At 50.2% G+C, this 15,784-nt stretch overlaps 1 protein-coding gene across 2 annotated transcripts in view; it reads right to left on the reverse strand.

Annotated features, from left to right (window-relative positions):
• Nucleotides 1-15,784, reverse strand: part of RASGRF1 (Ras protein specific guanine nucleotide releasing factor 1) — a 96,801-nt gene that overhangs the window by 65,903 nt on the left and 15,114 nt on the right. The window contains exons 2-3 of one of the 2 annotated variants that reach the window (XM_073304567.2): nucleotides 2,565-2,671; nucleotides 1,004-1,151 (exon numbers count right to left, since the gene is read on the reverse strand). In XM_073304567.2, the coding sequence (XP_073160668.1) occupies nucleotides 1,004-1,151; nucleotides 2,565-2,671 (255 nt within the window). Of the gene's footprint in view, nucleotides 1-1,003; nucleotides 1,152-2,564; nucleotides 2,672-15,784 lie in introns of those variants that run through there. The other variant, XM_073304568.2, reaches the window with a different exon arrangement.

Genomic DNA, 15,784 nt, shown 5'->3' on the forward strand with positions numbered 1-15,784 from the left:
ATTCATTAACATGAATTGCCCTGAATGTATTTAGGTACCAACGTCATGGCAGTTTGTATATAGCAAAGGGAGAGTCACTTACAAAGCTTGACCTGGCCCTAGAAACAGCAGATCATATCCATTTTCATGTTTTTTCCTTTTCCTTCTTTCTAGCCACCTAATTGTTGACTTCTTTATGAAAGTTTTTACTGTAAATGGACATCTAATTATTGGGTTACATAGAACAACGGGCAAAAATAACACAGGAATTCTCTACTTTTCTCCACCCACCACCTCAAACCACCAGCGTTAACCTTGACCTGTAAAATATAGTCACTTTTTAAAATCACTCACCTATGTGTTACATGCAGCCCAAACAGGCCTTCTATTCCAGGCATTAGGCAGAAGCATGCATCCAACAGGCTGAACGGCTGCCCCTAATTGCTAGAAACAGTGCAGAATTTTCACTGCCTTGTAGCTCTTGTGGTCACTGGCAACGGTGTAAAGTAACTGCAAAATGGGCGTGGCATGCCTCCAATTCCAAAAGAGAATGTTTTACAGCTCCTTTGCACTGCTGTAAATAACCACACAAGGGGCAGGGCAGGGGAGAGTCAGAGAGGTCATTGGTTCAGATGGGATCGCAGATTCTGCTGAAAATTTCATGACCCTAGAAACACCTGGTGGGCATCTTTCTAATGTACTTGGACCAATACAGCTAGACCAACACTGCAATGACACTAGAAAACACCTTGACAACCCACTGCAGGGACCCTGAGTAGGAGAATTTGTAGGACAATATAAACGCATAGGGCCAAATCCTCTTCCTGGTGTAACTGCATCCAATGACTCCATCAATGACTATGGTCCTTTTCTCTCACCTTTATGCCAGAATAAATGAGGTGATAAATACACCCATATAACCAAGTGACCTGCATGTTTCCAGTAACCTACTGGAAATGAAACAACAGTGCCTCTTGCTTTGAATTCAGAATGATCGGTATCATTGGAGAGTTGGGCTCTTTACCTCCGATTTCAGACGTTCAATCTCGATTTCCCCATCTTCAATCTGTTGTCTTAGTTGCTTGGCAACAGTTTTCTCGGTTTCCACAATCTGAAGTAAATGGAGGTACTTCTGCATTAAAGCTTCATGCTCTGTAGCAAGATTCCTATAACTGTTATATAGACACATCAGTTAAAATGTTTCCTTCCCTTCCATCCTCCTTTACCTCCTTGCTCTCTATTCTCTGCTGCTTGCTCAGTCTGTGCTATGGTACCTGCGGTTACGGACACCAGCCCACTACAGGCGAGGGGCTCAGGAACCACTGGACGCTCCGCCAGCGAGGAATATTCTACAGATCTGACCCTGCAAGCCTTGCTCAGGCCAAGGGCTTGTTGAAGCTGGTCGAAAGCTTTGCCAGACTAAGTCATGCGGGATCTGGCTCTGCTGGTTCTGATCCTGCAGACACTTAAGAACGTGCATAACTTTGCTCACGTGATTCTGATGAGGTTACTCGTATGAGTAAAGCTACGCAGGATCAGGGCCACTACTCCAGTGTTTCCTAGCTCCTTATCACCAGGCAAGAAGCCTCTTCCGCCGGGCAAATGCCCTTCTCTGACATGGGGTGCGGAAATGCCTGGCTGCACACACTCAGTCAGAACTGATGACAAGTGAGAGGCATCAGCATCTGAACCTGAATCAAACCCAGAGAGCGTGTGACTTCTAGAGACGTGGCAAAGAGATTAAAACGTTCAGGGCCAGATTCCCCTCTCCCATCACAGCTGCCAGTCAAGTTCCATGAATTTAGCAGAAGGGAAGTCGCTGTCTCTTGCTTTTCTTACAAACATCCACCTTTGTTAAGAGACTGCACCAGACAGGTTTATCCAACATCCCACAAATACTATACATCTTCTCCCCCCATCCCCAGCCTGGGTATTTCTCCTTAGCGATGCAGGCTGCTGGCCACACGGACTCTCCCACCCAAAAATTGTAAATGAGCTGCATTCCCCTTTTCAAACCAGGAGAACATGGGCTTTGAGTATCTCTTTCTGTCCAATGCTATTCTTTCATCTTTGCTCTTTGCAGATTTTCTTTAGATCAGAACAAAAATTAAGTAACTTTTTCTGAAACCAAAGTTGGGTCTAATCCATTGGCCAGTCAGTCGGGTCAGAGAGAGGCAACTATTAACCTGGGCCAGATTCTGCCAGCTTCTGCCTGTGGGTGCACCTACCTGGAATCCATCCACACAGAGCAGCTTGCAGGATCAGGCCCTTAGAATTCTTGCTCCCCCAGGGCAGTAGGGTTTGAAGCTGGGCCTCCTGCACACACACACATTTCTGCTCCCATGAAGCTGCCGCACTCCCGCAACTCCCAGTGACACCAGCGGCCTCTTGCAAGAGCAAGCCCCAGGTTGACCAACTGCAGCTTGTTTAAGCAGCAGGGAGTTGTGACAATTTAGGCCCCTTCACCAAACCATCGTTTTCCATTAACTGAACAGCACTCCTGTTTGGACTCTGAAACTGCTGCTCTGCACCTGGCAGCCAAATGCTCCAGGTCACTTGGCATTTGCGATTTCAGAAGGTGATACCTTGCGTGAGTTATCGCTGCTACCCATTCGTCACAGTCTTTGGCATCCTCTGTCCTCAGCTCCAGGGTTTTCTGATTGTCATGGTTGAAACTAACCGTAAAATAATGCTGCAAAAAGAAAGATACTACGATTACCAACATACCAGGGTCACTAGGAACAGAGCTTTTACTTTATGATCATCCACGTTTCATTTCGTTACGAAGCTCATTGAAATATTGCCTAAGAAGAGCCTGCGAAACAGATATATTGGACCCAAAGCGTCAGACAAGAGAGTGGCGCCCGGTGGGAAGGCCAGGTCAGCACGTTGTACGTGGGAATGAAGGTGGAAATGAGAAAGAGGCAGGGAAGAGGGTCCGACTGAATTCTGTTACTGGCAAATAGAATCTGCCATATACATTCAGGGTGAGCCGCTTGCAGCTACCCAGGAGAGAAGCCAGGTGAGTGCTTCTCGGAGTAAACCTCACCCTGGCCCCTGGGGCCGAGCTGGCACAGGGGGGTACAAACGGCAATCCCCTGTGGCAGGCTTGGGGAATCTCAGCCTGGCCTTTAGCCATTGCCTACGTGCGAATGGAAGTGAGAGGCATGACCATGGACGTACCATGGCACAGCGTGTCCTAAACTCAATCCCTGATGCCTTGACTTTGGTTTGACATTCAGTGCAGGCCCCACTCCATGTGCCTGCAGCAGAGAGCAAGGCTCAAATGGCCAACAGCACAATAAGACTCAGCGCACTAACTATATTTAGCTTCCCTTGACATTTACAGTATTTGTGTTAATTGTGATCATGGTGGCAGCCAGCACAGGAACCAGGATTTCGCTGTTCATGAACTTTCCTGTTGTCTCCTAGGAAACAGGTAATGTACTCTAATGTCAGACACTACACCGAACTCATACAAACCCTGTTAGAACATGCTCATTCTGCCATTAGCTTCTGGTCTGTAGTAAAGTTTAGCAAGAAACCTGAATTAACAGAGATCTCTGCAAAAAACTAACAGCTTGCAGCTTACTCACTTGTATTACCTAGGGAGGTGGTAGAATCTCCATCCTCAGAGGTTTTTAAGGCCTGGCTTGACAAAGCCCTGGCTGGGATGATTTAGTCTGTGTTAGTCCTGCTTTGAGCAGCGGGTTGGACTAGATGACCTCCTGAGGTCTCTTTCAACCCTAATCTTCTATGATTCTATGATTTGTCTAAATATTTCCGAGACCTCCAGGTAACAGGATGCCTGCTAGCACAAATTCCATTGAGCCACATAAGCGGGTACAGTAATTACAGGCAGACAGTAGCTCGGTTATGGACCATGGCCGTTTATTTTTGAATTTGGATTTTTTGTCAGCTAGTAGACAAGACACACACATTTCACAGCAATTCTCTCCCTGGTTAGAAGGGTTTATTGTGGGAAATGTGCTAACTGTATACTGAAGGTCACTCAGGGTCAGGCATGCCTATCTACCTACCTGCCATAAGTTGCTCATCACAGTGATATTCCAAGTGCTGGACAAGGCAGCCCTGAGTGTTCCCCAAAGGTGCTCTACTCCGTCTGCCCCCATTCCCACGTCCCCCACAGCCTGTTCTGATCCTTCTCTTCCTCCACTCTCTCTTTTTGTCCTAACTTCCATTACAGGCACCTCCTGGGGTGGCCAGAGGCAGGTGTCACTACTGAGGAGAGGAGAGGTTTTCAGTTAAACCAGGACTTGGGACAGGTGTGGCCTCAGTCCGATCTCCTCTCTACAGCATTCCCAAAGCCAGGTCTCACTGCTGGAAACGCTGGGCCCCCAGGTCTGAGAACCTTATTCTGGGCTTGGCTAGCTGCAGCGGGCTGCAGAGAGCACTCGTCTTGGTGGGTCGTCGTGGATAGAGAGGCAGCCTCTGACGTCTCCAGTCCTGGCCCTTGTAGGTTAGGACGAGGTCTCTTCATTCAGCTCAGAAATGAAGGAGTCCAGTGCAATGGCGGGGCCTTGTGCACAGGCCTTTGTTGCTCCCAGGCCAGGAGCAGAGTGCTGGGCTACCCGGAGTTTGTAGGCGGCTTTGACCTGCAGCTCCAGGCAGATGCAGAGAGCACATGAGCGTATTGCACAAACCGTCTGCTGTGGCTGGTTTATACAGACCTGTGGGAAGACTGAAGTGATGCCTGTCCTCTAGAACAAGGCCGGCTTGGCTGGCTACCCTGTCTCAGTAACTGGCGCATCACTGGATACCAACAGGGTCTGCTCTATTTCTTCCTGACCCCGAGCGAACTTCCTGTACATCGCTCCAGGTGGGGCAGGCTCTTCACATGCTCCAACACATGGTCCTTTCAGAGGTGGGAATCTGTCGCCCTTCTCTACCTGCTGCAGTTCTCTAACTAGATCTGCAAGAGAGCTTAGTCCTGAAGCTCTCCCCAGCTAGTGAAATAGGAATGTGCACCATAAACCCGCTCTAGCGTGTTAGCTACAGTGCGCGGCGCAGGGAAGGGTGCGCAATGGCGTGGGGGAGAGGTGGCTGCAGCCTGAACCTAACACACAGAACCCCGGGGGTTCTGGCAGTCAAAGCCTTTAGAACATTTCAGTGTTTTGTACCAGCCATGGAAAGGACATTTCCCGCCCCCCTCAGAGTTCGCATGTATTCAGTGACCTCTCCAGAACTTTTCTGAAAATGCCAGCAGTCTTGCGCTGATTTCGCCACCTAATGCCGGGTTATTCCCACCATCTCATGAAGAATTTTCCGCCTGAGATGTCTCCCTGAGTCCCTTTCCGCTGCTGATCCCACGGACAAGATTTATCCTTCCAACGTATTCTTGCATCTTGCTTGCAAGAAAAAAAAAAGTCCCCCTCTTTCCCTCAGGAACTCCCTTCCTCCGCCAGGCCATGTTGTCAGCAGGGCTGCCGGCTTTGCCCACGTCCCCCAGGCATGCTGCCCTGTTAGGAAGGGGATATTGTTCTCACTTGATGCATGCAAAACATCTCACTGCTTTGCCATGGAGTCTAAACTCAAAGCTCCGTGGGGCGTGGACGCAGAGCTGCAAGCCTGTCACAACTGATTTTCCAGCAGAAGATGACAGCTGCCTTACTCAGGAGCAAACCCATACCCCTTCTTAGGGCCGGTCGCACTCTTTCCAGCTGGAGGCTCAAGGCCATCCAGCTTGTTCTTCTAGAGGATTTGGTCATGACTTAGATCTTTGCACACTTTCAGCTAGGGCAGTTGCCCACCAATAATTACAGATCCAATGACACAAGGCCAGACCTCTATATCTGTGGGTGCTGCCCCGCAGGGGCCTGCTGTGGCGTTTGCTACGTTACTTGTGACAAGCCTGGGAGAGCGTGAGCGAACTGGGCCTAGCACCACTCCAGCGCCTTTGATTTAAAGCTGATACATTTTACCGTTCTGGGAATTTAATTAAGCTTCCAACATAATTACACTGTAAATGTAACTACCGAAAGGAAGGCTTTGAAAGCTATGGAAATGAGCCTTTTCACAGCATCTAGATGTAAATGGAGGTTTTCTTTTCTCATCTCTCAATGGAACTGGCCCTGTTTTATAGGCTGTACATGGGGATCACTTCCTCCGCAGTGAAATGCGGTTATCTCTGGGGAAGGGCATGGTGGCTATTTCACAGCACACAGAACAGGACCTAGCTGTTAAAGACAGAAGAGAACATTAACTTCCCCAGCTGAAACCAGCCTGGGAACGTAAGTCCTACAGTCCAGCTCTGACCCCCTGGCCTCAGAAATGGGGGACCCTGAGGAACATCATTTTTTCTGTACTGAACACACTGTTTTATTAAACCAACAAATGACCTGGAACTTCTGATACTGAAGCCAAACCAGGATGCTGTGCACACAGCACACTTTATGCAGAAAGCCACTATTTACAGCAAAATAAAAAGTCCATTTGCGCTAATGCTCACTGTTATTGTGTTGTGTCCCTCCCTACCCCCCATTCGTCCTTGTGTCAGAGATCCCCAGTCCACCCTCTCCCCATGTCAGAACTCCCTCCCCTCCCCATGGGGCCTGTCCCACCCCTGCTGCCCAGCCTGGTCCCCAGCAGCCCCACGGAGAGCTTTCTCAGCTGCCCACTGTCCTGGAAGGACGTGGGGTGACGTGCGGTGCATGCAGAGAGGGCGGAGGTGGGATCTACCACTGCTGTCGGGCATGGGTGTGTCCAGTTGCTGGAGCAGGATTTCCCAATGGCAATTTGGGACCACAGGACTACTTTACAAGTCAGGGCAGATGCAGGATGTCCTGCACCATGCGGGGCACTTGAGAGGGGTGTACGATGGGCTAGGAACATAACTGCCTGTGTAAGCATTTGCCTGGGGCACTGGAGTTCACAGACTCAGCATTCCTGCTGATCATGCCATAGGATTTTTAATGATGCTAAAGTCAGTTCACAGCCTCTGTGCCCTTCTGGGTGCCCCAGGGCTTCCGGATGTTCAAATAGCCACAGCTGCAGAAAATGCCCTTCGTGACCCAGAGCTGACCAGAAGTCTGCACTTCACCCCATCAGGCACAGATCTGCCCCCGGGATTCATGCCTTTGTGATCTCTGGTCTCCAGTGTTGTACCTCATAGATCTGCGCATGAAGCCAAAGCATCTTAAACATCTCCAACTGGTACCAACCTCAGCAGCCTCTCTGCTCAGCAACATGGGTCTCCGCGAACACAACAGCCAGGTGCTCTGCTCTCTGCAATCGCTCCCCACTGAGCAACGAGGCTAGTGCAAGACCTCTGTCCTGCTAGTCAATGCCCACCATGGGAATGGCTTGAGCTACTGGAGAGATCGCCTCTCCCTCTGCAACCAGGACTTCCCATGCCAGCTACACTCCACTGGCACAACGAACCTGTCAGGCAGTGAGAGAAGGTTTGAGAGCATGGGAGAGAAACCTTTCACAAGAGTTGGGCCTGGACGGTGGAACTCAGTGCCACAAGAGACCACACTGTGCTCAGAATGACATGCAAGTATTTCTTTGACTTCGCTTTCCTGCCTCTTCTGACCGTTGGCTTGCATGGGGCAGCCGGAGGGAGAGGTGGAAGGAATGCATTCTGCTGTCTTTCAAGCTGCTTGTACAGGTGGAGAAGAGAGAGAGCTTTTGGTTGTTCTTTATATCAGTTTGGGAGCTGCTCAGATCCGGGGGTGATGAGGGCCATACACGTACCTAAATGCTTTCTTTTGAGATGGGGATTGGTCCTGCTTTGAGCAGGGGGTTGGACTAGGTCCCTTCCAACCCCAATATTCTATGATTCTGTGAATGGCCCAGCGATTAGGAGCTGGGGCATTTGTTCAGCCTTGACTTGAGGAAGGGAGGCATCACCTACTGTGTCCTCAAGATAAACACACACCATAAAACCTACAGGAAAAAATTAAGGAGTCCAAAAATCTGGAGAGTCCCATTTAAGGCTCAAACATGCAGTGTCAAAGCTGAATGCTGCTATCTTAACGTTCCCCGCTCTAGCCCCTTGTGCTGAACCAGGAAACATCCCTGCATTGGTCAGTTCAGGTCACAGTCCAACTCTGTGTTCCCCAGTGATCCCCTGTATTCCCGCTGAGCCCTGGGAGCCCCGCACTGTACACCCCTGCCCAGCAAAGCCCCACATCACAGTGACCAGCCTTCGTCCCAGGAACTAGAACAGCTTTGAGCTTTCCTCCCGTCACTCCTCACGGGCTGGAGAAGCACCAGAAGCTGCCTCTCCTGTATCGTACACAGGGCCACATTTAGACAGGACATGCAAGGAGGTGGAAGTTGGAACCCCTTAGGGTTACCTGCCTCCTCTCTACCAATGGGTACGGAGCCCAAGTGGGTCCCAGTTACACCCTGAGGAACAGAAAGAACGTAGGAATTGCCAGAGCAGGTCCCAGCAGGGCTCCAGCTAGCCCATTCTCCTGTCTCTGACACTGGCCAGCACCGACTGCTTAAGAGGAAGGAGCAATAAATTCAGCAGGAGGCAATTATGGGTGACCTACCTGCAGGGAAGTATCTGCCTTAATCAGTTTCATTTCTTGGAGCTTGGTTTATGCCCTGAAGCGTGAGGATTTAAGAAGATGAAAGATAAAGTAGCTGGGATCCATGTCAGATGTCAGGAGCCAGAAGACGGTGTGAGTGCAAGTGACAGGCACTAAGCTTCCCCTTCACATGGCTACAACAGGGAGGAGCAGGACCAAGGGGGTTGAAATGAGCATAAGAGGATCTATCTTGGACCACCATCCTATCACTGATTTTAGCCACAAGTCCTTGCCAGCTCAGGGACAGTGGGACACATGCCAGGGCCAGGATCAAAAATGTCTTTGTGTGCAATGCACTTTCCTGTGGGGAACTCCACCTACAGTGTCTGTCTTTTGGCCGGTTCTGATAGTTGGACCTTTGGGGTTTTTGTTTCACTTCTCCAGTGAATTGCAGTTTAAATCCTCTCTGTAATTGTACCTTGCATTCCAATTTCAGGTTTGAAGACATGGGGGCTAAATCTTCCCACGTCAGGCAGGCAGTCGGCTGAAGTCACTCATGTGACTAGACCAGAGGATTTTGCTCATGCTAGAAGCAGTGAAAGTCAGTTCATATACAATTAAAATCTAATTCAGGGAGTTGCTGGAACGTATACCTGGGGGTTCATTGTACCACTCTGACGGATTTATTCCCAGACAGAACTCAGGAAGCACGGTGCATGTGAAAGAAGGAAATTATTTTATGTTTGAATAATAAAACTCCCACCACCTTTTCTCTCTTACTGAATTAGGATCCCTCTCTGGTATCACACTCACACATCAAACTCAACACCCTGGCATTATTTCTGAAAGGAGCACGCTAACACTGTGGGCTGAGGCTCCCACACGTCACAGCCTCTGACCTCGCTTGGCGCTAGGGATGGAACCCGGCAAGCACTGTCTGAGCCTCGATGCTACAGTCAGATCCACACAAGTGGGCCTTTGTGCCCCATAGGGCACCCTACAGGCACAAGTGTCTGCCTGCATTGGCAGGATCATGGCATTGTAGATATCACAGGCCACAGAATTTCCCTCAGTTACCCCTGCAGCGAGCCCAATAACTTGTGTTTGGTTAACAGCATCCCCCAGCTGCCCGTCTTGATGTGAAGACACCAAGGGCTGGAGAATCCCCACTTCCCTTGGGAGTTTGTTCATCCTCCTCACTGTTCAAACGTTGTGCCTTGGATTTAATCTGAATTTGTCTGGCTTTATCTTCCAGACTTTGCCTCTTGTTCTGCCTTCCTCTCCTAGACCCTTTAGCTCCCAGTATCTCCTCTGTGACGGCGCTTTGACGCTGTCATCTAGGCTGCATTGTGACGAGCTAAACAGATCGAGCTCTTCAAGCCTCTCGCTGTCAGGCATTTTCTCCCGCCCGCCAATCGTTGCACAGGCAACCTTAACTCTGGCCTTTCCTAGCTTCTGAGGGCTTCACTTTGCACCCTTAACATTCTTTTACCACAGGTTTTTTAAATGTTATTTTCTACTTTAAAACCCACTACCAAAAAGACAGAAATGCTGTCACGAGGAACCACACGAGTCATCAGCAGGATGTGGACATTTCGATCCACAGCTCAGAACTCTCCCATCTGAGCTCAGAGAGTAACGGGTAGCCGTAGTAATCTTAGCTTCTATGTGAAGCAAGCATCACACACGTTGCCAGTGGGTTCCGTAGCCCATAGGGCTAGATTGCCGCTATTATATTCGCTGCCTGGCCTTAACTATTAATTACAAATTTATTCATCATTTGTAATTTCTAACTAACCTTCCGCGAGAAACGCCAACAGGCAAAAACAGAAGTCACTGAGGCTTTGAGCAGCAGCTAATGTATTGCTGTACAAAGCATAGGGCCTGGGCCTGCTCTAAACAATGTTTAATCTATTGCTGGTTTGGTTTGTTGGTCTCTTGGGGTTTCTTGCTTGTTAATTAATTGTCTGTTTTGTGTCAGGTGACTAGATTATGATTTTTCATACTTTTGGGAAGTTTATGTTGCAACAATAAGTCCACATCGATGTGCTATCAGAGGAATGGTGAGGCTCAGGACTCCTGGGTTCCCTCCTATCCCTCTCTCCTCTGACCCACCCTCCCATACCATAGCTCTTGCCCTCTATTCCTCCTTCCGCACCACGTTTCGTGGCCCCAGCAGCAGAAGCACTGAGAGCAGAGGAGAGACTGTCCGCCTGCAGGTTATTTTGGTGACCAGCAGCACAGCAGCCCCCAGCAGCGGGAGGAGCAATTGCAGGGAAATCCTGCTCCACCCCTGCAGTCCCAGGATGCCGCATGCTCGGCTGATCGGTGAGAACGGTGCAGGCAGTCTGCTCGGCATGTAGGAGCTGCGAGGGGATGGAGCATGCTCAGTGCACACAGACTCTTTGGAGAATTTAGTAGCCAAACTGTAACCCGTCTCTCCTGAGCATGTCTGAACTGAGATTTTTCAAAGGATTATAACTTGGGCAAATTTTCATGCAAGCAGCAAAGGCAACTCCCTGCCACCAGCATACCCACCCCTCGCCAACTTTCAATTCTCTGTGCTTAATCCTGGACATAATAGAGCTTCTCACTGAAACCGTGGTAAGAATGTTTTCACATGGGCAAAACAAGGTATTTTCCCCCTGATCTTATCCTCAGAAATGGCGGAACCACTTTAGCTGAAATTTCCCCAAATAATTCAGCCTGTGGCAGACACCCAGCAGGGAAAATTTTACCCTGAATGGTTTAAGTTTGGCAAAAATTATAAACAACAGACATCAGAGTCTCCTAATGCAAAGCCAACCCTAACGACAGACCTGTAATAATATTTGCATCTTGGCACATGCTAGTACTTCACCTCCAAGGCCCTCAGAGAGCTTTGCAAACACCCATTCATTCTCAATAGCATTCAACCACAGTCGTGCCTGGGTTCTCTTTTCAGTCCCAGCACAGCAGTGATCAGTCCCAGCAACCAGGCCAAGGACCTGAGTGGACCCGGAGTCTGAGCTAACTCACAGGTGCGCGTCCCACGTCAAAGGGGGGATTACCCTGGTACAACCTGGGGAGAGATTTGCAGGGAGCATCAGTGTCCAGACTGTTAATCTGGCCCTTTTCAAGAATAAGCAACCTTAAAAGAATAGGTGGCTGCCTCCTAGTTAGCCTACTACAAAATCAGGACTGGTGTGGAGAAAGTTAATAAGGAATTGTTATTTACTCCTCATAACACAAGAACTAGGGGTCACCCAATGAAATTAATAGGCAGCACATTTAAAACAAACCAAAGGAAGTATTTCTTCACACAATGCACAGTCAACCTGAGGAACTCCTTGCCAGAGGATGTTGTGAAGGCCAAGACTATAACAGGGTTTAAAAAAGAACTAGATAAGTTCATGGAGGATAGATCCATCAATGGCTATTAGCCAGGATGGTGTCCATAGCCTCTGTTTGCCAGAAGCTGGGAATGGGTAACAGGAGATGGATCACTTGAAAATTACCTGTTCTGTTCATTCCCTCTGGGGCACCTGGCATTGGCTGCTGTCGGAAGACAGGACACTGGGCTAGAGGGGCCTTTGGTCTGACCCAGTCTGAGCTCTCTTATGTACCCCAGACTTTGGGGGTGAGGGAGTGGAGCTCGTGGAGACACACCACACTGAGCGTGGAACTACAAACCAATCTCATTGTTACTGCTCCCCTGGAAAGGTCTTTGTGCACATGCTGGTGGGTAGGAGGCAGCCGCACCTTAACAGACATCATCATGCACAGCAATCAGGTTTCACTGTGGGCAGTCAGCAACAAATGCTGTCCTTCCCTTCTGGTTCAGCTGTCCCAAGAATTAACCACCCGCTTCACATGACACATATCGACATCAAAGCAGCTCTTGACTCAGCTGACAGGTCAGCACTTTGGCATTCCAGATGTTCTGCTAAAAATGTGCATGGTCTTCATGCTGGCACTGGTGCAAGAGTGTGCATCGGTTCATGGCTTTTGCCATGTTTTTGCTCAATCTCAGGTGAGCAACTGGGATGCATTCTAGCCCCAGCACCATTCTGCTGAGCTATCGATTGGATATTAGGACTTGCCACTGCATACATCAGAATCCAGGTTGTTCAAGACGTATTTAATGACCAAGATTAGGCTGATGACGCTGCCTTGCTTGAGGAGAAGTCAGAATTTCAGCCCCACCCTCCAAGGTCTCCAACTTGCCACCCACACTATGGGGTTGAATGTCTTGTGGCTGAAGACCAAGGTCCAGAACCTCTGAACTGGGCCACCAGAACCCCTGGTGCGGGTGGGATCGAGTACAGTGAAGAACACTGACAAGTTCATCTACCTAGGCCATAAGCAGAGTTCAAACAGTCAGGACATTCTTCAATGAACAGGTTTCGCCACCTCCTGAGTGACACCCAGTCTCGCCTATGGCCACAACCACATGTTTGCACAGAGACAAAGTTCAGGATCTCTCAAACTTGCGTACACCTGTACTGCTCTATGGGTCAGAAACCTGGACCCTCTGGAGCAGGGTATATGCTAACAGCATAAACTCTTCTGCCTGTGCAAACAGTCCCCATTTCACAGTGATCTGGCCTTGCTCCAGTCCCTCATTACATTCAAAAGCAGCCTCATACACCCATGTCACTGGGATGGACAAAACCACCGCAGCACCTTGCGCTCTCTCTCGATCTCTGCATTGACACCGTGCATGCCCTGACCCTACCTGGTGCTGCCTGTGAAGCTGTCCCAGAGATTCTTTGCACTTCATTGCACGAGGCCTGGTGGGATCTCTCTAGCTGGCACAATGCTCTTCAGAAGACCATGCATTTTTGATGATGGGGAGGCACCTGTCCTCCAGTGGCCCCTGCCATCCAACTACATGCTTCCTATCCACCAATCTCCACTGCAGCACCCCAGAATCAAAAACAGTAACAGAACTGACAGTCCACAAGCCCCTCTTCAGCCTGATCACTGCAGGGACCCAGCACCCCGTTCTCCCACCTTTTGTTTTACCTACTTATTTAGACCGTGAGCTCTTCAGGCCAGGAACCACATGTCCCTGAGTATTTGCACAGCACCTTGCCCAACAGGGCCCTAACTGAAACCTTTGGGCACTACTGCAACACACATAATTAATGATTGTCTCACTGCAGCCCAAACAACACCGATTCTCCACGCAGCAGACAGCTTTAGTTTTGGGAGATGGGGATGGGCATTCCTGTACCTATGTTTTGTACCAAAGAGATCCCTACAAGGTCAGCACCATTCACACTCCCACAGCTGGGTTTGCAGTAGTGTCATGGGACCAGCCCACCTTGGGGTCACAGCCCCTGGAAGCCACAGCCCAAAAGAAAAGATGTGTCAGTCCCAGCTTCCTGCAGCCTCACCCAGAGGGAAACATAACAAGCCAGGGCAGCTGCCTTTCACCTGGTCCCAGTGAGAATAAAGTGGGCCTCATTGTATTTATACCGTCTGGGGACCTGTGTACCCTCCTGTATAGGAAAGGTGGCCAGCTGCCTGGGTTCTCCTTACTTCCCACTCTGAGGTGAGGGAGGGACAAGGAAGAAATGCTTTGGTTGTTCTTAGCCCGAGAGACTCCAGAACCAAACCCACAGGGCCCCTTGCATCTTACCTGGCAGCACTGGTTGGGGGCACAGTGGTCAGCGCTGGTTCCTAGCAGCCGGCGGGTATGGCTAGCTGGGAGCGAGCAGCCCAGCCCAGGAAACCAACTTATGCTAGTTCTGCTCCGGCTAGCGCACCAAACGCACCAGTGTGGACACTGTGGGTCAGATAGCAGCTCGGGCTCAGAAGCCCACTCGGCCCCTGGGTCTGAGCTCAGGTGGTTGGCCCAGGTCTCCACCGGAGCCGCCACGTCCACACAGCTACTGTTAGCACGCTGCACTGCTCCCCACGAACTAGTCTGTCTACCCGGCCTGGGAGCCTTGCCCCAGCTGCAGCGCAGACATATCTGAACAGGCCAGAGCTGTAAGCACCTCTCTCCGGGCCTAGCAGCTGGAGCAGTCTCTAAAGCCTGGGACTCTCCTCTCAGCCCAGCCCAGGGGCTGGAGTCTCTCAGGGGTACAGCCAGAGACACATACACCCCGTCACACTGGGGTTCGCAGCTGAGCTGTACAAAACTGAAGCTGCACAAGAGCGTTCTCAACTCCGGGAGCTTCATTTGATGCATTTGCTGATTTCCGACCAGCCCCAACCCCTCGTTTGGCTGTTTTTACTGAGACAAGTGCAGACACTAGCAAAGCGTCTGCCTAGAAGCTATTTCCACTTCCCCGTCATTCACAAATGACTCTGGATTAATGAAGGAGACTGGTCGAGCCATTAATGGGCAGGAACTATTTCCACAGGAATTTCATCCTGATGCATCTGATGTCCCTCCCGGGGTATTAGGAACCCAGCACACTGGAGCCCTTATAATCCACGATACTTTAAAGCCTTTCTACGTAGCTATTCACTGTCTGGTACAGAACTGCACCAGATCCAGCGCACTGCAGAATCAGGCCATGCCATTAACAGCCAGTAACAATGCCAACCCCTAGCACTGTTCATCAGCACATCACCACGCGCTCTCTGAAGGAGATCGGTATCATCACCCTCCTCTCACAGCCAAGGGAAGAAGCACATGACACCTAGGGAGGTGGTGGAATCTCCTTCCTTAGAAGTTTTTAAGGTCAGGCTTGACAAAGCCCTGGCTGTGATGATTTAGCTGGGGCTTGGTCCTGCTTTGAGCAGGGGGTTGGAGTAGATGACCTCCTGAGGACCCTTCCAACCCTGATATTCTATGATTTTATAATGTACATGTTACATACATAGACCGACTGCTTCATGGGTAAACCCTCTGCACCTGTTCTGACTGGGTAGCCAGGTACAGGGTGGCTCCTGGTAAGGGAGCGGACCACTGGGCAGACATATTCCCCCGAGGCTGCAGTACTCCCAGCCCCTTGACCTGCATCCCATCCCCGTGGGGCAATGGCTAGTGGATTAGGATAGCGGGGGGTCCATCAGCCCTGCCTTGATGGCAGACCTACCTGTGTGGGGAGCTGGGCTCTCTGGCACCCCGCATGGCTCCCCACATCGTGTTCCTTGTTCAGTGGAACAGTCTGATCCCTGGGCAGATTGGGACATCAGCCCACGGGGCTGTTTGTGGGGCAGACTGGAGCTGGCTGCAGCGATCACTGCACTGATCACACTGCACTACAGACTTGTGTCTTGAGCTGGGATTCTCATGGCCTACCTACGAGAGTTAGCTGCCATGCCTAACTCCCACTGAACAGAGTGCCTAACCCCCTTAGGCT

The sequence above is a fragment of the Lepidochelys kempii genome, chromosome 10 (genome assembly GCF_965140285.1).
Source record: "Lepidochelys kempii isolate rLepKem1 chromosome 10, rLepKem1.hap1, whole genome shotgun sequence".
Taxonomy (NCBI): domain Eukaryota; kingdom Metazoa; phylum Chordata; order Testudines; family Cheloniidae; genus Lepidochelys; species Lepidochelys kempii.